This window comes from Pelophylax lessonae, assembly GCF_965119305.1.
Source record: "Pelophylax lessonae genome assembly, chromosome: 11".
Classification (NCBI taxonomy): domain Eukaryota; kingdom Metazoa; phylum Chordata; class Amphibia; order Anura; family Ranidae; genus Pelophylax; species Pelophylax lessonae.
The window spans coordinates 96,474,662-96,497,631 of NC_138778.1; the positions used below are offsets into that span (position 1 = coordinate 96,474,662).

Genomic DNA, 22,970 nt, shown 5'->3' on the forward strand with positions numbered 1-22,970 from the left:
TTGAAATAAAATGTTTAGGTAGATGGGAGGAAGAAATTAAATGTGCCCTCTCCCCTGAGAAACGTCAGCAGATTATTGAAAGAACTGTGGGTTCTTCAATTTGTACTAAAATCCAAGAAACAAATTATAAAATACTGACACGGTGGTATTATACTCCTGAAAAATTACATAAGATTTACTCTAAAGTGTCAGATTGCTGTTGGCGTTGTCAGGAAGAGAAGGGTACAATGTTGCATATATTTTGGGGGTGCCCAAAGATTAAGAGCGATTGGGAAGAAATCAAAAGGGTTATACAGAAATTCACCGAAGTTGAGATTGTAGAAGATCTGATGTTCTTTCTCCTACAATTAACAGAAACTTCAACTAGAAAATATAGAAACTCGATAGTGAATCATTTACTAAATGCTGCAAGGGCCTGTATTCCGAGGAAATGGAAAAAGAAATCCCCGCCAACAGTAAAAGAATTGATAAATAAGGTAGAAGAGATAAATAAGATGGAAGATTTGATTTTAATAGGGCGGCACAGTGGTGTAGTGGCTAGCACTTTCACCTAGCAGCAAGAGGGTCGCTGGTTCGAATCCCAACCACGACACTACCTGCCTGGAGTTTGCATGTTCTCCCTGTGCCTGCGTGGGTTTCCTCCGGGTACTCCGGTTTCCTCCCACACTCCAAAGACATGCTGGTAGGTTAATTGGATCCTGTATAAAAAAAAATGGCCCTACTATGTATGTATGAATGTGAATTAGGGACCTTAGATTGTAAGCTCCTTGAGGGCAGGGACTGATGTGAATGTGCAATGTATATGTAAAGCGCTGCGTAAATTGACGGCGCTATATAAGAACCTGAAATAAATAAATAAATAAAATACATTTTAAGAGCTAATTAGTGCAGAGAAAAATATAATCAGACTTGCGATGCATGGAATATGTTTATTCTATCAGAAGAAGGAATGAATATGATGGGATAAAAATTTAAAATAGAGACATGAAAACATAGCATGGATGAATAAGACATTGGGTCCCCCCCCCCCTTTTTTTCTCGTCTGGTCTTAATCACAGGAGGTAAATAGAAAATGGGGAGGAAGGTATATGGGTATTGTTACCCCGAAAGGGGATAGTGTTAAGATGTTAATATTCTCTGTACAAGATGTCTAGAAATTTATATGGATATGCTTTGGATAAAAGAGAATTGTAAAGGTCTATGTACCTTTAATAAAGAATTAAATGTGAAGAACACAATGTTTGTAGCAAATCATCCCTTTTAAAAAGTGACAAAATTATTGCTGTGAGCTATAGGTGTGCTTTTGTGACTGTGCAGGGGCTGCGTCTGAGGTGTAATGTGTTAACTGTAATGTGATTTACAACCCCAATTCCAAAAAAAAGTTGGAACGTTGTGTGCTGTGTGTCCGGCAGGTGGTGCTGTGCTGCGGACTGGTGCAGTGCGGGAGCAGAGGCTGAGCAGCAAGGGAGCAGAGGCGGACGTGTCAGAGGAGAGCGTGTGTGTGTTTGACTGAAGGAGCGAGTGAGTGTGATCACCCCACCCCCCCCTCCTAAGAAGAGCGGCGGCGAGCGGTGCAACCCCCCCCCCCTTCTGAGCGGCGGCGAGCGGTGCGAGAACCCCCCCCCCTCCTGAGAAGAGCGGTGCGAGAACCCTCCCCCAGAGGTAAGAGCGTGGTGTGCGAGCAGCGAGAGGTGAGGTAACCCCCCCCCCCTGCAAGGGCGGGCAGACAGAGAGAGGGCAGGGGGGCAGAGGAGACGCAAAATACCTGACCTGGCCATTGGCAAGGAGAGGAGCTGAGGGGAGACTGATTGGCAAGTGACAGAGGAGGGAGGCAGGAGCCTAAGCAAGTGTCAGGCTTAAAGGGACACACACACATACACACACACAGGACTGGTGACTGAGGTTGAACACTGAGGCTCAGTGAGTACCTGGTGAGTATCCTTGCGACTGGGAGTGTCCTTGCGACTGGGAGTGTCCTTGCGACTGGTGAGTATCTAGCGACTGGTGAGCATCCCTGCAACTGGTGAGCATCCCTGCAAATGGTGAGTATCCCTGCAAATGGTGAGCGTCCTTGCGACTGTTGAGCGTCCTTGCGACTGGTGAGTGTCCTTGCGACTGGTGAGTGTCCTTGCGACTGGTGAGTTTCCTTGCGACTGGTGAAGTGCCCTTGCGACTGGTGAAGTGCCCTTGCGACTGGTGAAGTGCCCCTGCGACTGGTGAAGTGCCCCTGCGACTGGTGAGCATCCCTGCGACTGGTGAGCATCCCTGCGACTGGTGAGCATCCCTGCGACTGGTGACTGTTCTTGCGACTGGTGAAGTACCCTTGCGACTGGTGAAGTGCCCTTGCGACTGGTGAGTGTCCTTGCGACTGGTGAGTGTCCCTGCGACTGGTGAGTGTCCCTGCGACTGGTGAGTGTCCCTGCGACTGGTGAGTGTCCCTGCGACTGGTGAGTGTCCCTGCGACTGGTGAGTGTCCTTGCGACTGGTGAGCTTCCTTGCGATTGGTGAGTGTCCCTGCGACTGGTGAGTTTCCTTGCAACTGGTGAGTGTCCCTGCGACTGGTGAGTATCCTTGCGACTGGTGAGTATCCTTGCGACTGGTGAGTGTCCTTGCGACTGGTGAGTGTCCCTGCGACTGGTGAGTGTCCCTGCGACTGGTGAGTTTCCTTGCGACTGGTGAAGTGTCCCTGCGACTGGTGAGTTTCCTTGCGACTGGTGAAGTGTCCCTGCGACTGGTGAAGTGTCCTTGCGACTGGTGAGTGTCCTTGCGGCTGTGAGTGTGGTGCGACTGACTGGGCTTTGCGATTGTGAGTGTGGTGCGACTGAACCGGGCTGTGAGACTGAGTGTGTGCGACAGGAGTGTGGTGCAACTGACCGGGTGGTGCGACTGGGAGTGTCGTGAGACTGACCGGGCTGTGAGATTGTGAGTGTTGTGCAACTGAGTGTCAATCGAGTGTAGCGGAGTACCAGAGGGTGAGAAGGTAGAGATAGGAAGCTAGGAAATAGCCACATAGGATAGACCTAAATCGCTGAATCCCCATTAGATTAGATAGTAGGTACAATGCCCGGCGGGTGTGGAGATGCGACTCGGTGTACATCTTGTGATATGTATGCGTTCCTCAGACATGTGATCGAGGGCGAATACAAATGCGCAAAATGTAAGCACGTTGCATCCCTGGAAGCTCAGGTCCTGAATCTAGGGAAGCAGCTGGCAACACTGAGACGAATGTCCATACCGGAGGAGAGCCAGGATCGTACCAGTCAGGTGCAGACAGGGGTCTGCACAGAGGTGGGGGCGGAATGACAGAGGTGCAGGCAGCAGAGCAGAGTAGACATGTGACAGTTAGGAAGGGTAGAGGGCAAAAAGGCAAGGAGGCTGATCCTGGGCTGGAGCACCCCAATAAATACACCCCGTTGTGTGATGTTGGGGAAACCAGTCAGGGACCAGCATTGCTGGAGCAGAGTGACACCCCTAGCTGCCAGGGGAAGAACTCCTCCAGTGAGGCCGGGAGAAAGGGAAAGGAAAGACAGGTGCTGGTGGTAGGGGACTCAATTATTAGAAGGACAGACAGTGTAATCTGTGACAAAGACCGTGTGCGCCGAACAGTCTGTTGTTTGCCAGGCGCTCGGGTTCGGCACATCGCGGATCGGGTGAACAGATTATTGGGTGGGGCTGGGGAAGACCCAGCTGTCATGGTACACGTGGGTAGGATGAGGCAGAATCCCTGTGGGTAGAACTTCAAAGGGAAGGCACGGTGGGGAAGGTAATATTGGGAGTATGCTATAGGCCCCCCAACCTGGGGGAGGAGGGGGAGGCGGACCTCTTTTTACAGATAGGATTGGCAGCAAGGATGGGAAATGTCATTATAATGGGGGACTTTAATTATCCAGATATAGACTGGGCAGAAGGAACCGCACACTCAGCCAAGGCTAGGCAGTTCCTAAATGTTTTGCAGGACAATTTCATGGGTCAGATGGTGAATGCACCGACAAGAAAAAATGCGGTACTTGACCTACTGATTACCAACAATACAGACCTGCTCACGGATATAGAAATACGGGGCAACTTAGGAAACAGTGACCATAGGTCAATAAGTTTCAGTATTAATTACAGTTATAGGAAGCAGAGGGGTAATATAAGGACACTGAATTTCAAAAGAGCCAACTTCCCAAAACTGCGCTCGCTGCTAGAAAATATCAAATGGGATAGAACCCTGGGAACTAAGAAAACGGAGGAAAAATGGGAGTGCTTCAAGAGCATACTTAACAAGGGGATTGACCAGTGAATTCCAAAGGGAAATAAATTTAAAAGAGCAAAATTAAACCCTGGGTGGCTAAACTCCAACATAAAAATGCATATTAGTGCTAAAGGAAAGGCCTTCAAAAAATACAAGACTGAGGGGTCATTGGCAGCATTTAAGCATTACAAAGAGTGTAATAAGAAATGTAAAGATGAAATTAGGGCGGCTAAAATAGAACACGAGAAACATATAGCGGAAGAGAGTAAAAAGAACCCCAAGAAGTTCTTTAAGTATATAAACAGTAAGAAAGCGAGGTCAGAACACATTGGCCCCATAAAAGATGACAAAGGAAATATGGCCACTGAGGACAGAGAAAAGGCGGAAGTGTTACATAATTTCTTCTCCTCAGTCTTCACAAAAGAATCGGGGGGCTACACGAACCCAGCTTGTAAGGCCAAACTAAATAACACACCTCAGGAAGTGCCGCCATGGCTAACTGAAGATAGACTTAGAACTAAACTTGAGAAACTTAACATAAATAAATCACCGGGACCGGATGGCTTGCACCCGAGGGTTCTTAAAGAGCTCAGCCAGGTGATTGCCAGACCATTATTCTTGATCTTTAAGGATAGTTTACAGAAGGGTATGGTGCCAGCAGATTGGAAAAAGGCCAACGTAGTACCAATATTTAAAAAGGGGCCGAGGTATATCCCGGGTAACTATAGGCCGGTCAGCCTAACATCTGTAGTCTGCAAGATTTTGGAGGGGATGTTAAGGGACCACATACAAGACTTTAGTAATGAAAACAGTACAATTAGTAGTAATCAGCATGGATTTATGAAAAATCGCTCTTGCCAAACCAATCTATTAACCTTCTATGATGAAGTGAGCTGCCACCTAGATAAAGGTAAGCCTGTGGATGTGGTGTATCTGGACTTTGCAAAGGCCTTCAACACCGTTCCCCACAAACGCTTACTGTACAAACTAAGGAAGGTAGGTATGGACCATAAGGTGCGTACCTGGATAGAGAACTGGCTCCAGGGGAGAGTCCAGAGGGTGGTGATTAATGGGGAGTACTCGGATTGGGCGGGTGTGGAAAGTGGGGTCCCCCAGGGTTCTGTCCTGGGACCAATCCTGTTTATTCATAAATGATCTAGAGGAGGGGATATCTAGTACAATCTCAGTATTTGCGGATGATACTAAACTAAGCATGCCAATATCTTCTATGCAGGATGTGGAAACCTTACAAGCGGACCTGAACAAAATAACGGGGTGGGCAACTGCATGGCAGATGAGGTTTAATGTTAATAAATGTAAAGTAATGCACTTGGGGGCCGGAAACCAGAAAGCAAGCTACTCACTAGGAGGGGAACCTCTGGGGGAATCTAGGATGGAAAAAGACTTGGGGTACTGGTAGACAACAGGCTTGGCAGTGGCATGCAATGCCAAGCAGCTGCAAGCAAAGCCAACAGAATACTGGGATGTATAAAAAAGGGGATTCACTCCAGAAATAAAGAGATTATTCTCCCACTCTACAAGACTCTGGTCCGGCCACATCTGGAGTATGCTGTCCAGTTCTGGGCACCGGTCCTCAGGAAGGATGTGCGGGAATTGGAAAGAGTCCAGAGAAGGGCAACAAAAATAATTAGGGGAATGGAGGACATCAGCTATGAGGAAAGACTACAAGCACTGAACTTATTCTCTCTAGAGAAGAGACGTTTGAGGGGGGATATGATATCAATGTACAAATACTGTACTGGCAACCCTAGCATAAAGAACAAACTATTCAAAGTAAGGAAATACAACAAGACACGTGGCCACTCACTAAAACTAGAGGAAAGGCGGTTTAACCTTAAAATGCGTAAGGGGTTCTTCACTGTAAGAGCGGTAAGGATGTGGAATTCTCTACCTCAAGCAGTCGTATCAGCAGGGAGCATCGATAGTTTCAAAAAACTATTAGATGGGCACCTTGGAGACCACAACATACATGGGTATACAATGTACGGTTAAAAGCAAACACACACACACATCATAGGTTGAACTGGATGGACTGATGTCTTTTTTCAACCTCACTAACTATGTAACTATGTAGCTGTGTAAAAGCTGGCACAAAAAAAAAAAAAAAAAAAACAATGGTACTAACCAGGACATTCTGGAGGAACATTTTGCAACAAATTAGATTAATTGGCAACTGGTCAGTAACATGGGTATAAAACAAGCAACTTAGAGAGTCAGAGTGTTTCAGAAGTAAAGATAGGTAAAAATTCACCAATATGTGAAAAGCTGCATCTAAAAATTGTCGAACAATTTCAGAATAAATGTTCCCAACGTAAGACTTTTCTACAGTACATAACATCATGATTATTATCAAAAGATTCAGAGGATCTGGAGATCTCTTAGCCCAAGGGACAAGAATGAAATACAGTACTGGACGCCTGTGATCTTTGTCCCAGAGACAGCACTGCATTAAAAACAGGCATGATTCTATGATACACATAATTGCATGGGCTCAGAATCCTTAAAAAAAAAAAAAATATATATTGTCTGAACACAGTTCGCCATTCCATCCATAAATGCAAACTAAGCCGCTATCATGCAAAGTGGAAAACTGTTCTGTGGCCAGAAAAAACAAAATGTGCCATTTTTAGCAACCATGGGTGTGGCATCCTCTGGACTAAAGAAGAGAGGGGCCTTCCAGCTTGTTAGCAGTTTAAAAAAAGGCATCTCTGATGGCATGGGGGTAAATATTGCATATGGAATGGACAGCTTGCACATCTGGAAGGGCACCATCAATATTGAAAGACCTATACAGGTTTTAGAACAGCATATACTCCCATCCAGGCGATGTCTTTTTCAGGGAAGAGCTTCTATTAGATGGGCACCTTAAAAAAAGAAGGTGCCCATCTAAAAACTATTAGATGGGTACCTTAAAGACCACAACAGAGGGACAGGTACTGCGTCTGTCAATGAACTTCAGAGAAAAGGATTTTACGTTAAGTCAAAAATCCAGTTTTCTCTATCGTTTGACAGACGCAGCTCCATATTCTTCTTAACCATTGGGACATCCCAAAGCAGTATTTGCATGAGGGGTGGGAAAAAAAACGCAGAGAAAGAACGTAATTCCCCAAAAGCTAAACTTAGCCAACCAGGTAACATGGAGCTCTCAACCAGGAACAACTGGAGCTCACCTATAAACAACATACATCCTCAAAGAGAAACAATTGCTCTTTTAAACTGCAGCCTGCAAAACCTTGCGGCCAAAATAAGCATCCGAGAATGCCAACACATCTACTTTGTAGAATTTAATGAACGCGTGCACAGACGACCAAGTTGCCGCCTTGCAAACTTGTATTACTGACGCCTGATGGCGAAAGGCCCAAGAGGTACTCAGCCCCCTAGCAGAATGCGCCTTCACAGGGAAAGGTGGAACTTGACCCTTAAGTGAATACGCCTGTACCACCGTCTGCCTGACCCATCTGGATATGGTCGCAGCAGACGCAGCCAATCTCTTCCGAGGTCTTTCCGTGAGGACTAAAGGAGAGTCTGACTTCCAGAAAGACTCAGTAACCGTCAGGCAAACCCTAGTTGCCCGAACCACAGCCAAAGAATGCAAGGCAATTTCCTTGGGATGCTTGGGCTTAGGACAGAGTGAAGGCAGCACAATGTCTTCTTTCAATGGAAATCCAAAACCACCTTAGGAAGAAACGACTGATTAGTTTGAAGTACCACTTAATCTCTGTGGACCACCAGAGTAGGAGAACGGCCAGACAGCACCACCAATTCAGACAATCTGTGGGCAGAGGTAATAGCCACCAAAAAGGCTACCTTCTGTGACAGTGTAAGCAGAGGAATCTCCCTAAGTTTTTAAAGGGAGGTTTTTGAAGAACAGACAGTACCAAGTTAAGATCCCACGGAGGTAACGGGGACCCACAGGTATCGGAAGAGCCACATGACGAACTCCCTAGGTAAAAGGGCGAATCAAAGAATGAAAGAATGCGTAGCTAAAAGGAAGTTGAAAAAAAACACCACCAAAGCCGACACCTGGCCTTTAACAGTACCCAAGGCCAACCGCTGCTATACCCCTCTTTGAAGGAAAGTCAATATCCTAGCCACTGAAAAGGAGCGTGGATGCACCTTAATCAATTCACACCGTGAGATGTACGATTTCCACGTACGATGATCAATCTTCCTGGAGGTAGATTTTCTAGCCTTCAACAGTGTAGGAATCACCGAGTCAGAAAGACCCCTATCCTTCAATATCTGGCTTTCCACAGGCTTGCCGTTAAAGCCAGCGACTGTAAAGCTGGATGAAAGATCGGCTTGAGACAACAGACCTTCACTGAGAGGAAGTCTCCAAGCATCGGCGACCAACCTTAGCAGATCTGCATACCAAGATTGGCGAGGCTAGTCTGGGGCCACCACCGGTCATGTTGGCAGTTGTGATGACCACCGTCTAGTACAGGGGAGAAAGGATTTTCCCTGTTAAAGTGCCGGAAAACAAAGTCACCAAATCAGGGACCCCCGATACCCCAGCTCAACAGGATCAGATTGTCTAGAGACTGTTGTTCCCTGTACTATTTGACCAGAAACTCTTTTTGCAGTGATCTCATGTGGAACTGCAAACGGAACCGCCTCGAAGGCAGACACCATCAAGCCCAGCACCCGCAAGCAAGTCTTGAGGGATGACCATCTGCTGGGCAACAGAACCTTTTTTGCATCCTGCAATTTCTGAAGCTTATCCAGAAGAAGAAAACACTCTGGCTGAAGCAGAGTCTAGACCCAGAAAGTCCAGCTTGTCGACGGAACCAGAGCAGACTTCTGAAGGATCAGAATCCAGCCGAACTCCCTCAGAGTTCGCAGAGTAGTCTCTAAATTGTCCATCAGAGCAGTTCGGAGACTTCGCACATAGAAGATGATCATCCAGGTACCCCAGTACCACGATTCCCCACTGAAGCAACAAGGCCAAACACGTTTATGAAGACCCGAGGAGCGGAGGTGAGACCAAAGGGTAACGCCACAAACTGATAATGCTCCTCGCCCACGGCAAAGCGGAGGAAGTGACCCGCACATAGTGGAATGTGAAGGTAAGCGTCCTTAATGTTGATAGAAGCCAGAAAATCCCCCAGATGCAGGGATGCCACTACTGTGTGAATGAACTCCATTCAGAACTTCTGTACCCGCACAAGGCAGTGTAGCGCCTTGAGGTCCAGAATTGGACGCACCTTGACTTCCCTACTGGGAACTATAAACACTTTTGTAAAAAAAAAAAAAAAACAATCCCCATTGAGGTAACAAGTCTTGCACTACCCCAAAGAGACCCTGTAAGCGGTCTGGTGACAAATGCAGGTTGGAAGTAAAAAAACTTCCTGGAGGATAAGACCGGAACTCGATCTAGTAGCCGGACCAAATAATTTAGTGGAACCACTTGACCTAGACTAGGGAGTAGGGATCGACCGATTATCGACAAAGCCGATATATCGAGGGCTGATCTGCACTTTCCCCGATATATCGGAATCGGCCACCAAGGTGACCTATATTACCGATATTTCGGGAAAGTGCTTGTGCCGGTGTGATGCCTGCAGCTAGAGGCCTGTGATGCCGGCGTCCATAGCCGACGGTCCGCTGTCTTGTAATGACAACCAATGAGGCTGAGAAGCTGCTCGGCTGTCATTACAAGGAGCGGGAGGGGACGTCCCCCCCCTCCCGTGGCTCGCCAGGGACTCCCACCCCACCAGGAGATCTGGGCAACCAGCCTGCATGGCCGTCGAAGACCCGATCAAAGCCGCATTCGTCTCTGATCAGGTCTCCATGCAAAAACCTGGAAGTGATGTCATGACATCACTTCCGGGTACTGGCGCCAGATTTAAAAAAAAACTTGGCGTTTTGAATGCTTTTAAGTGCAGAGGAGGGGTTTGGGGTTTCCCTCCACAAAAGTACCAGTCAAAGAAAAATTTTTTTTTTAAATGTATGAAAATATCGGCCAATATCGATATGCATTGACCAAAATATTGGTATCGGCAACGAAAAACCGATATCGGTCGATCACTACTAGGGAGGTCCACAGTGCCGGAACCAACGAAGAGGTCTCCCTCCCACCCAGATATGGGTGAAGGCACCCCTTTATGCTGAGGAAGTCCTGTCTGCAGGTCTGGAAGAGCCCGCTCTAGGCTTGCCAGACCAGGTCCTCTTGGAACCTCCAGTAGAAACCCTGAAGGGGTTTAATCCTTTGTCTCGAGATCCTAATGGACGACAAAAGGCTTCCTATGAGCCGAGAAGAGTAAACTACGTCTACGACGGGTCTCCTTGCCCTTGGACGCCTGCGGAAGAAGTACTCTTCCCCCCTGAGAAGCTCCGAACAGTCGATCCACAAAAAAGGGGGGACCGGATAAGGCCGTCTGAGGAATCTGGGCTGCAGACCAGCAAGTTAGTCAAACAACACACCAAAGAGCCACTCCTGAGGCTAAAGGCATAAAGACTGTCAGAATAGGATGGAAAAAGGAACACCATGCCACACGTGACTGCTTGAGGGAGACAAAAAGAATGGTCCCCTCCGCAGCAGCTCCAACTGCATCCTCCAACGCCAAACTGCCTACACACATGTAATCAGTGCGACAACCTGCGCTTGCTAACCACCGGAGTGGAAGAAGCATCTTCACCATCATATAGAACCGGGAGCGTGGCTCAACCTTGCAGGGTGGGCAATGTTTGCAGTAATCGGACCAGAACCAGATCTGATGACAGGTGAGGAAGGGGAGGGCGGGGGGCGCTATATACTAAGCTCACCTGGAAAAAAATAACAAGCAGGGGACGGCCCCCGACTGTGATTCCACAAGAGGACGCCAATCCAAGGGCCCACAAATGGACCACCTACTGGATCCGGCAAAAAAAATACAGGGGGGGGGGGGCTAGGTCACGGCTGACCTAGCGTGGAGAGGAGGCCTCTGGATCTAGATTATCCAGTCCGTCGACCAGTCTGTCAGTTTACCCCTGACTAGGGAGAAAAAAAACTGAGTGCCTCTCCCCAAGCTCAGAGTGGGTGTATACCCCCTGGGACTGCCCATAGGCGTAGTCAAACTTTTTCCTGCCTAGTGTCCTACTCCTGTAGGGAGAAGTATAACCCAATGGTTAAGACGAATCAGGAGCTGTGTCCGCCGATGAACGAAAGAGAAATGTACCTTTTCCAACTTGCATACAAATTCAACTTAATAACAAACCTGTATGCCTGTAATGCATCTATGACAACAGCATGACTTTGTAGTACAGTCTGGGTGCTTAACTGGCCTGCCGTCCAGATCTTTTACCATTTCAAAATATTTGGGGCATCTTTAAAATGAAAAATATGACAAAGAAAACCGGATTGTTGAGCAGTTAGAATCCTATATCGGGCAAAAAAATGAGAGAACATTCCTCTACCAAAACTCCAGCAACTGGTCTCAGTTCCAAGACATTTACAGAGTGCTGTTAAAAGAAGAGGGGATGCTACAACATGATACAACACAGCTCATCCCATTGTTTTTGAGACATTTTGCTGCCGTTAATTTCAAAAAAACTCTTTTGAAATGTTTTTTTTTATTTTCTATTGTGAATAAAAAATGTATTTTTGTAAAATCTTACCGTAAAATCCTTTTCTCTTAGCTCATTGACAGACGTAGTCCTCGGTGATACAGCACCTTCGGGTTATGTTGCCTCCACAGGAGCAGGACTAGACAGGAAATAAAAATGCTCTGGCCACACCCCAGGGGCAGTCCCCGAGGGTATATCCTCTCTCTCTCCGCCACAGCAAATCAGTTATGTCACAAAAGCAGTGCTTAGAGAATTTAACCCAACCCAACTCAAAAACAGAGGGGCGGGGACTACGTCTGTCAATGAGCTAAGAGAAAAGGATTTTACGGTAAGATTTTACAAAAATCAATTTTTCTCTATCGCTCATTGACAGACGTAGTCCTCGGTGATACAGCACCTTCGGGAAGTCCCAGAGCAGTATCACAAATGAGGGGTGGGAAAATGGAAATCAAATCCCAATCTAGAAGGCCCAACCGGTGCCAACTAGAAGTTTACAATGCTCATCCTTAATGATGAGACTCAACAAAAATAAATTTTTCAAACAGAAAAAAACCCTCGAGGTAGACCACCGGTCTCCTCAAATTGCGGCCTGCAAAACCTTGCGGCCAAATGAGGCATCCGCCGATGCCATCACATCAATTTTATAGAATTTTGTAAAGGTATGTACCGACGACCAGGTGGCCGCCTTACATACCTGGACCACTGACGCCTGATGGCGAAAGGCCCAGGAAGTACTGAGCGCTCAAGTGGAGTGCGCCCTAACAGGGAACGGAGGACTCTGACCCTTAATAGAATAAGCCTGTACCACCGTCTGTCTAATCCATTTGGCAATGGTCACGGCAGATGCAGGCAAACCCTTTCTGGGGCCATCCGTGATCACAAAAAGTGAATCCGTCTTACGGAATGATTCCGTAGCTTTCAGGTATACCCTGATTGCCCGAACCACATCCAAGGAATGCAACGCATGTTCCCGATGATGATTGGGCTGAGGACACAAGGAAGGTAGTACAATATCTTCATTCAGATGAAAATCTGAAACCACCTTAGGAAGAAAGGATGGCTTAGGATGAAGTACTACCTTATCCCTATGAATCACTAGGTATGGGGACTGGCATGATAATGCAGCCAGTTCTGACACCCTGCGAGCAGAAGTGATAGCCACCAAGAAGGCCACCTTCTGGGATAAAGTAAGCAAGGGAATCTCCCTGATGTTTTCAAAGGGAGGTTTCTGTAGAACCGACAAAACTAAATTAAGATCCCAGGGCGGCAAGGGCGCACGGACTGGTGGAGCCAGGTGCCGCACCCCCTGGATGAAATTCCGCACCAAGGACTTGGTAGCTAAAGGTTTCTGAAAGAAGATTGCTAATGCTGAAACTTGACCCTTGATGGTGCTCAAGGCTAGTTTCTGCTCAACCCCTTTTTGCAAAAAAGCCAATATTCGAGTCACCGAATAGGTACGTGGAGGAAATCCTAAAGATTCGCACCACGCAATATAAGTCTTCCATGTGTGATAATAGACCTTGCTGGAAGTCGCTTTCCTTGCTTTAATAAGGGTAGGAATGACTGAAGCTGACAACCCTCTGTCCTTCAGTACTTGGGTCTCAATGGCCAGGCCATTAAAACCAGCGACTGTAAAGCACAATGGTAAATTGGTCCTTGAGACCACAGACATTCCCTGAGACGAAGTTCCCACGGAACGTCTGCGACTAGCATGTCCAAGTCGGCCAGGCCGGCTTGACGAGGCCAGCCTAGAATTTCTAGGACCACTGGCGCTGACTGGATCTGAACCAGGCGTCCCTAGAGCTATCTGGCCCCGACCATCCGAGAAAGTCTGGTCGTTTTCTGTTCCCACACATTTATCAGATACCTGATTCCTATCAGGAAGGGTGATCTTTTCTGGTTGAACCTCAGGGACCGAAGTCACCCGGCTAGAGGCTTCTTGGTCTGTCTGGTCAACCAGATCCGATTCCTGTGGAGAATAGAGACTAATCTTAGGAAAAGGTAAAGGAAAAGATCTATTCAGGGAACGGTGACTACCGCTCCCTGTAGTACTTAAATGTTGGAAGGGAAGAATCGCACCGGTAGTGGTAGTCGATGCTCGATCTAATATCCTGAATACCGGTGAAAACGTCCCCCCACCCTCAACCCGGGTGGGGGGGGAACCTTCAGGCTGTGTAATCCTTTGCTTCGGGTTTGGCTGAGTCGGTCCTCTGTTTGTCCGACCAGCCGTTCTTGAACCCTCCTGGAGGAGTCTTGCCTTTCCCGCTTGTTCCAGCCGGGCGTACGTACCCTTTATGGGCGGTAAAGAAAGGTCCTCGCTTGTTGCGAGGTCCCTTAGCTTTAGCAGCCTGTGGCAAAAAAGTGCTCTTGCCCCCAGTGGCATCCTTAATGATTTCATCTAGGGTGGCCCCAAATAGACGATTCCCCTGAAAGGGGAGATTCGTCAAGGTCTTTTTGGAACCTAGGTCAGCTGACCAGCATTTTAACCACAGCACACGTCTGAGGATTACCGCTGACATAGATGCATGCCCTAATAGGGGAGTAGTGTCCAAGGCTGCGTCACAGATAAACTGTAGCCCTTGTATAATCTGTTCCATCAAATCAGATGTTTCCTGGGGAATATCTTTTCCCCTAAGGTCTTGGCGTACCAATCTCGCCCATTCCGTAAGTGTCTGGGAAACTAGACCAATAACAATTACTGGTCTAAATGCTGACCCTATCAGAGAGAAGATAGTGCGGGACTCTGCTTCCATCTTCCGATCCACCGGATCCTTAAAGGACGAAGTGTCCTCCACTGGGATAACCGTGGCTTTATTCAGCCTGGAAATAGGTGGATCCACTACTGGTGGTACCGTCCATTTTTTTAATGAAGGATTCCTCAAATGGATAGCGTCTAGCAATACGCTTGGAAATCGTAAAGGTACGCTTAGAATGCTCCCATTCTCCTTTAATTTTATTACCAAAACACTTGGGTACAGGAAAAACCTTGACCGTTTTGATGGGCTTGTTAGTACCAAAGGGAATCTCTGTTTCAGTTGCCTCTGCCGGTAAAACCTCAAGTCTTAAGGTTTCCCGCACTGCCACAACTAGTGCGTCCACCAATGCTTCTTCCTGAATTATAGCGGGAGAAGGAACGTCCTCCTCACTGTCTGAGGGAGCTTTACCTGAGGTAACAGCCCTTGCAGAGGGACCTGCAGCTGCAGTGACCATCTCTGAATCTGAGTCAGAGGTGTCAGATAATATAGGGGTAGGCGGGGGTCGCTTCCTTGACCCCCGTCCCTGACAGGCTGCCTCCACCCGAGCCACCAAAGACTCCAAAACTGCTGTAAATGCATCCATACTCTGTGCACCGGCGGGTCCCGTGGCCCCCTCGAGGGAAACAGGTGGGGGAATTTGTGTGGCAGGGTCCATGATTATTCCAGTAACTTCCCGGATAATACAATTCAATTAAATAAAAAAACTTTTTTTTTTTTTTTCAGACCCCCAGCGCCACAAAAGCCCCTTAGTGTTACCTGCTAGGTATCCCTATCGATCGAGAGAGAGAGAGATAGACCCCCAGGCTCACCACTTGATGCTCAGAGTTTAACTGCAACAGGTTACAGCGCTGTCTTCACAAACAGGAAGTCTTTTGGCTGGCTGCCCAGGAAGAAAGGAGGCGGCTCCGTCCCTCTGCACGCCTTCCGGCGCCTCCCCTAGCTCCACGAGGTGTTTGGATCACCTCAAACATGGCCGCCCCCATGCTGGAGACACGAGGCTACGCCAAAATGGCGGCTCGTGCGATCCAGCAAAAAAAAATGGCGGCGGCCTGTACCGAATAGCGGTGTGCTGCAGAGCACACAACACCTTCTCTGCATGGGGATTTGGCGTGGTTGGCGGTATCGGCCCTGGCGGACCGCATGGCCGTTCGGAAGGCCTGCTATAGCTGGAGATTTGACTAGGAAGGCAGTCTACATGTCCGTGGCTTCTGACTGGTAGGTACTTTATTATTATCATAGTAAGATTCCCAGACTGCCACTGATTACAATCTTTTTAACATGTATACAATTAGATTGTTAGCTCCCAAACCAAGCCTCCTGGCTTTTTGCACATAAAATCACACTCAAAGTAGGGGGATCTGTGCCATGTTATAGGATAGAGGGGGACTCTATCTTACCATACAGAGAGGGGCCCGCGTTCACCACAAGACCCGTCAGGGGAAAAGGGGGAACATACTACTCACCATACCGGAACCAGGCGGGCACCAACTCCTGACAGTACCCCTCTCCACCGGGGCGGGAGGGCTGTCGACCAATACGGACGCCGTGACTCATGGTCCTTGGCGTTTCAGCGAGACGTTTAACTCGCGGGGTCAGTCCCCCAGTGGGACTATGTCGCGGCCGACCCAGCGCGGAGCTATGGCCTGCACGCGCTCGTAGGCTGAACTGGGGTGACCACCGGATCTCACCATCCAGCCCGTCGCCCAGTTCAGCTTTCTTGCTTGAAGATCTCACAGGAACACTGGAGAAAAAAGCTGTCTAAAAAATCTTTTTAAGAAAAAAATCTTGACAGGACCGAAGATCCCAGCAAGGTATCTAGGTCCTTACTCCTGACTAGACAGAAAAAATCTGATTTGCTGTGGCGGAGAGAGAGAGGATATACCCTCGGGGACTGCCCCTGGGGTGTGGCCAGAGCATTTTTATTTCCTGTCTAGTCCTGCTCCTGTGGAGGCAACATAACCCGAAGGTGCTGTATCACCGAGGACTACGTCTGTCAATGAGCGATAGAGAAATATTTTTTGATATTTGCAAATCATTTAATTTTGTTTATATATATATATATATATATATATATATATATATATATATATATATATATATATATTTTAAACAGTGTCCCAAATTTGTTGGAACTGGGTTTGTAATATGGATAGACCGATATATTTTTTTCAGGGCCGATACCGATATTTCGGTCACAACATATCTGTATCGGCCGATATCTCGTACATTTAAAGCTTTGAAAAATAAAGAAAATTTTTGACACAAATCTGGTACTGAACATGGTAATTTTTGTTTAATGCTTAATGGCTGGCTTGCTGGCATCCTGTGGTGGGTGGCTGGCTGGCACCCTGTGGTAGGTGGGTGGTTGGCACAGGGGCTGTGGGTGGCTGGCTGGTACAGGGCCTGTGGGCGGCTGACTGGTACAGGGCCTGTGGGTGGGTGGCTGTCTGGCACCCTGTGGTGGGTGGCAGGCTGTCTGGCACCCTGTGGTGGGTGACAGGCTGTCTGGCACCCTGTGGTGGGTGGCTGGCTGTCTGGCACCCTGTGGTGGGTGGCTGGCTGTCTGGCACCCTGTGGTGGGTGGCTGGCTGTCTGGCACCCTGTGGTGGGTGGCTGGCACAGAGGATGTTGGTGGCTGGCTGGTACAGGGCCTGTGGGTGTCTGGATGGTACAAGGTCTGTGGGTGGCTGGCTGGTACAAGGCCTGTGGGTGGCTGGCTGGCTCGCTAATACAGTCCCTGTGGTTGGCTGGCAAGGGCCTGTGGATGTGGGTGGGTGTATGGCTGTGATACACTCCCACGAGACTAGTCTCAACTCCAGACGAGGCTGTCCAAGGCGAGGGAGGCGGCCTAAGAAGGCAGAATGACATCACAAAAATATTGCAAATATCGGCCAGGTTCCAGGGCCGATACCGATATATCAGGGAAAGTGCATATCGGCCACCGATATATCCGCCTTGCCAATAATCAGTCTATCCTTAGTTTGTAACATCTGGGCAAACACTCGAGGCTATTATCCAAGTGGTTGAATTTTAGCTCCAAATTTAAAAACTTTACACTAAAATGAATACAACAGAAATACAGCTGTGGTCTTTTACAGTAATGATCAGAAGAACGCAGGGTGACCTTCTTTTACTTGTCCACAATGCAGGACTGTATAGAACGTCCAGGCTTCACCATTTACAGCTTACCCTTGAAGGTGTTTTCAGGAACTGGGTTCCATAGGAATGGACCATAACCCTGAACCTGTATTGCACCCTATTGCTGACTACACACAAGTGTAGAGGTGAGCACCCACATAGAATCCAGTGACCGCAGCAACAATACAGGCCATCCCAAAGCGTGAGGTCGGGTGCTGATTCCAAAGTTGCGCCAATACAGATGCACTGCTTCTATCTGTGGCACTAGAAGACTGTGAGGAGATGGAATCTGAATTTTCAATAGTAAGATAATTAACTAGTTACAGTAAGAGTGATTTCAGCATATAGAAAGTCCATCACTTTAGAACACTAGCACAAAACTGAAGACTGAGTAGGGTAGGGTCAAAGGTATCCAGGGCCTATGAATACTTTTCCTGTGTCCTGCTCAGAGCCCCTCTGTCCCTTTTGAGTACCACTACTGCAGTGTATGTCTCCACAGAGAAACCAGCCTCTACTGCCCCCAAATGCACCAGAGAACACTCCGTGTCCCCGAATGCAGGGTCTTGGTACAGTCCCGCCTGGCCCTCTGGCTGTAGAAAACTGATGCAGATGAGACCACTACCTACCCCAGCAGGGGTATTCAGAACAGGCCAAAAATAGGAAGAGTGGAAAAAGGAAGGATGACAGCGTACAGCTTGTGAGAGGAAGGATAGAAACAGTATAGGAGTGAAGCAGTGCGCACCTGGCTTTTTGCATAGAGCTACATGGATGAGAAGCTATAGTGAAAGAGTGGAAAAGTGCTCACAGCCTGCAGCACAAAGAGCAATTTAATGGGAAAGGGACAATGGACAAGGCAACCTGCAGGACACAGCCATAGAAGAGAAGTGGCATGGGCATGGAACTATCCAGATAACAGCAGAGAGGGGGGGGGGGGGGGACACTGAAGAGAGAAAAGATAGGTAGGAAGATGGGTGAGTGTATATTCCGTGAGAGTATAAAGGTGAATGTTACATAGTAAGGTTGAAAAAAAAAAAAAAAAACAAGTCCATCTAGTTCAACCAAGAGAATCTGTGCATCAGAATCAGTAGATGTTACGTTGAGCAAATGCACACCATATACAATTTTTCCTCAATTATCATTAACAGGAACAGGAGTAACTTTGGCCATTACTTAATATAAAAGGCATGGGTTATGACTCCTGTTTAAATAGCAAAATAAATATTACAGAGTATTTATGAAAAGCAGGTCAACATTTTTTTTCACACCAAAGGTAAAGTTTAGCAATTAACACATTCTGTACCTGTGGCACTAAATGCATCCAGACATTCCAGAGGTTTCCGTTCTTCTGCTAACACTGCTAGGGCACAAAAGATCAGCTGTCTGCAAAAAAAAAAAAAAAATGAAAAATGCAAAAGATTCTCATTTATCTAGGTCATGGTATAGCTAGAAGTACTTTCTTACATTCAATTGGCTTCATTCTGTAACACAGAAAATGTTTTGTAGCTTTTCTTCGGTTACAAAGGGTGTCTGGAAGATACCCCAGCATCACCTTTGGTATCTTCCTTGTACTCATAACTGAAGAAATAGGAAAAAATATGTCTTCAGCATTACAGAATGAGGCAAGTTGAATGAGTTTAAATACAACTAGTGTTGTACAATACACAGCAAGTATTAGTAAGTTCATACATCCTGCCAGAGCAGGTAATTGTTACATCCGATATACAGGGAGTGTAGAATTATTAGGCAAATTAGTATTTTTGAGGATTAATTTTATTATTGAACAACCACCATGTTCTCAATGACCCCAAAAAACTCATTAATATCAAAGCTGACTATTTTTGGAAGTAGTTTTTAGTTTGTTTTTAGTTTTCGATATTTTAGGGGGATATCTGTGTGTGCAGGTGACTATTACTGTGCATAATTATTAGGCAACTTAACAAAAATCAAATATACAGTATACCCATTTCAATTATTTATTTTTACCAGTGAAACCAATATAACATCTCAACATTCATAAATATACATTTCTGACATTCAAAAACAAAACAAAAACAAATCAGTGACCAATATAGCCACCTTTCTTTGCAAGGACACTCAAAAGCCTGCCATCCATGGATTCTGTCAGTGTTTTGATCTGTTCACCATCAACATTGCGTGCAGCAGCAACCAAAGCCTCCCAGACACTGTTCAGAGAGGTGTACTGTTTTCCCTCCTTGTAAATCTCACATTTGATGATGGACCACAGGTTCTCAATGGGGTTCAGATCAGGTGAACAAGGAGGCCATGTCATTAGCTTTTCTTCTTTTATACCCTTTCTTGCCAGCCACGCCGTGGAGTACTTGGACGCGTGTGATGGAGCATTGTCCTGCATGAAAATCATGTTTTTCTTGAAGGATGCAGACTTCTTCCTGTACCACTGCTTGAAGAAGGTGTCTTCCAGAAACTGGCAGTAGGACTGGGAGTTGAGCTTGACTCCATCCTCAACCTGAAAAGGCCCCACAAGCTCATCTTTGATGATACCAGCCCAAACCAGTACTCCACCTCCACCTTGCTGGCGTCTGAGTCGGACTGGAGCTCTCTGCCCTTTACCAATCCAGCCACGGGCCCATCAAGACTCACTCTCATTTCATCAGTCCATAAAACCTTTGAAAAATCAGTCTTGAGATATTTCTTGGCCCAGTCTTGACGTTTCAGCTTGTGTGTCTTGTTCAGTGGTGGTCGTCTTTCAGCCTTTCTTACCTTGGCCATGTCTCTGAGTATTGCACACCTTGTGCTTTTGGGCACTCCAGTGATGTTGCAGCTCTGAAATATGGCCAAACTGGTGGCAAGTGGCATTTTGGCAGCTGCACGCTTGACTTTTCTCAGTTCATGGGCTGTTATTTTGCGCCTTGGTTTTTCCACACGCTTCTTGCAACCCTGTTGACTATTTTGAATGAAATGCTTGATTGTTCGATGATCACGCTTCAGAAGCTTTGCAATTTTAAGAGTGCTGCATCCCTCTGCAAGATATCTCACTATTTTTGACTTTTCTGAGCCTGTCAAGTCCTTCTTTTGACCCATTTTGCCCAAGGAAAGGAAGTTGCCTAATAATTATGCACACCTTATATAGGGTGATGTCATTAGACCACACCCCTTCTCATTACAGAGATGCACATCACCTAATATGCTTAATTGGTAGTAGGCTTTCGAGCCTATACAGCTTGGAGTAAGACAACATGCATAAAGAGGATGATGTGGTCAAAATACTCATTTGCCTAATAATTCTGCACTCCCTGTAATACATGATACACCAGTTTGCACTACATGCATGCACTTTAATTAAAAAGAGAGTTACTGATTTTTAGCTTAGTATAAATGGCAGAAGTGAGGCTTCTCAGATCAGATGTTGTATTCTTTATGGCCACTTTGGAAACCTAGCATGCTACTAAGAATCTCCAGCCACATCCATCCACGAGCATATTCCCAACACACTACATGGAACAAGTGTCCTACAAGACTTGCAAATATCTTTAAACCTGAACTGCAGGATAAGCAAATATTGTGTAAATATAAGAGGTATATTTGGATCTTTGTGTATTTCTTCCAGCTCTATGCAGTAATTCAGTGTCAAATATTGCCTCTGTGCAGGAGCTTCCAGTGTTAAAGTGAATGTAAAGTCTCATTTTTTTTTTTTAAATAACATGTTACACTTACCTCCTCTGTGCAGTTGGTTTTGCACAGTGCAGCCTGGATCCTCCTCTTCTCAGGTCCCTCGTCGCTGCTCCTGGCCCCTCTCTCCTGTTGAGTGCCCCACAGCAAGCAGCTTGCTATGGTGCCACCTGAGCTGCAGCTCCATGTGTGCATTCAGACGCGGTGCTGCGGTTCGGTCCCGCCCCTCTCTCCTGATTGGCTGATGGACTTTGATTGACATCAACAGGAGCCAATAGGCCCACCACTGGGTCTCAGCCAATCAGGATGAAGAGTCCTGGACGGCCGAGGGACTCGTGGACATCACTGGACAGAGGTGGAGCTCAGGTAGGTATTAGGGGTTGCTGGGGAGGCTGCTACACACAGAAAGTTTTTTATCTTAATGCATAGAATGCATTAAGTTAAAAAACCTTTTGCTTTTACAGCTCTTTAAGACTGGCGACTGCTGCTCTTTCTTTGTGCAGGGTGACTGGTCTTGTATCCTTCCCCACTCGTGTAGTTTTCTGCAGACAACCTGTAGTGGGTGGGCATGCTGTGTGTGTCCCACTGCTTTGCTCTCTGCACAGGATATCACCACTATTATACAAAGGTAATAACTGGGATTGCAAAGCCATTTAGTGTACACAAGCCAAAGTTTTAAAACACTACACTAATACAAACATCTCATCTCTGCCACTGCACTCTTTTTAACTGAACACAGTTGCCTGGAGAGAAGAGCACATCATATTAATTTGTAAAGTTTCATATTCATCTTAAAAAAAAAAAAAAAAATATATATATATATATATATATATATATATATATATAACAAAAAAGTAAAAAAAGCAAGATGTAACTGTTTAGCAGTATTTCAGATTTGGCATGTAGGAATGATTTAGAAAAATTGGATTTTTGTCTTACCGTAAAATCCATTTCTCTAATGTTCATTGGCGGACACAGCTCTTCATCGCCTTGACCGTATGGTTATACTGCCCCCTACAGAAGTAGGACACTAGGCAGAGAAAAAGCTTGAACACGCCTATGGGGCAGTCCCTGGGGGTATGCTCCCACTTCCTGCCATAGGTATTCAGTTTTGTAACAAGCAGTGTCAGAAGGAAAAAACCAAACTCCATAGAGGGGAGGGTGCCGTGTACATCAATAAACATCAGAAAAATGGGATTTTACGGTAAGACAAAAATGCCATTTTTTATTTTGTTCATTGACTGACACAGCTCTTCATCTTCTTGACCATAAGGACATCCCAAAGCAGTGTCAAACATTAAGGGTGGGAACCGCAGAAAAAAGAAACTTCCCTAAGGCTAAACGTAGCTAACAAGTTAACTTGGAGCTCAACCGTCAACAATTGGAGCTCACCTGAAAAAAAAACACCCTCAAAGAGGACAAGTCCTCTAAACAGCAGACTGCAAAACTTTGCATCCACAGATGCCAACATATCCACTTTATAAAACTTTGTGAATTTGTGTACAGACGATCAGGTAGCTGCTTGCAAACCTACATCACTGGAGCCTGATGATGAAAGGCCCACGAGGCACTAAGCGCCCAAGTAGAGTGCGCCTTGACAGGGAAAGGAGGACCCTTACGCTTAA

The 22,970-nt window shown here is 46.6% G+C and overlaps 1 protein-coding gene across 4 annotated transcripts in view; it reads right to left on the reverse strand.

Moving 5' to 3' along the window:
* Positions 1–22,970, reverse strand: part of TRMT1L (tRNA methyltransferase 1L) — a 313,438-nt gene that overhangs the window by 153,292 nt on the left and 137,176 nt on the right. For all 4 annotated transcript variants that reach the window (XM_082272088.1, XM_082272087.1, XM_082272089.1 and 1 more), the window contains one exon: positions 18,998–19,077. In XM_082272088.1, the coding sequence (XP_082128214.1) occupies positions 18,998–19,077 (80 nt within the window). The remainder of the gene's footprint in view (positions 1–18,997; positions 19,078–22,970) is intronic.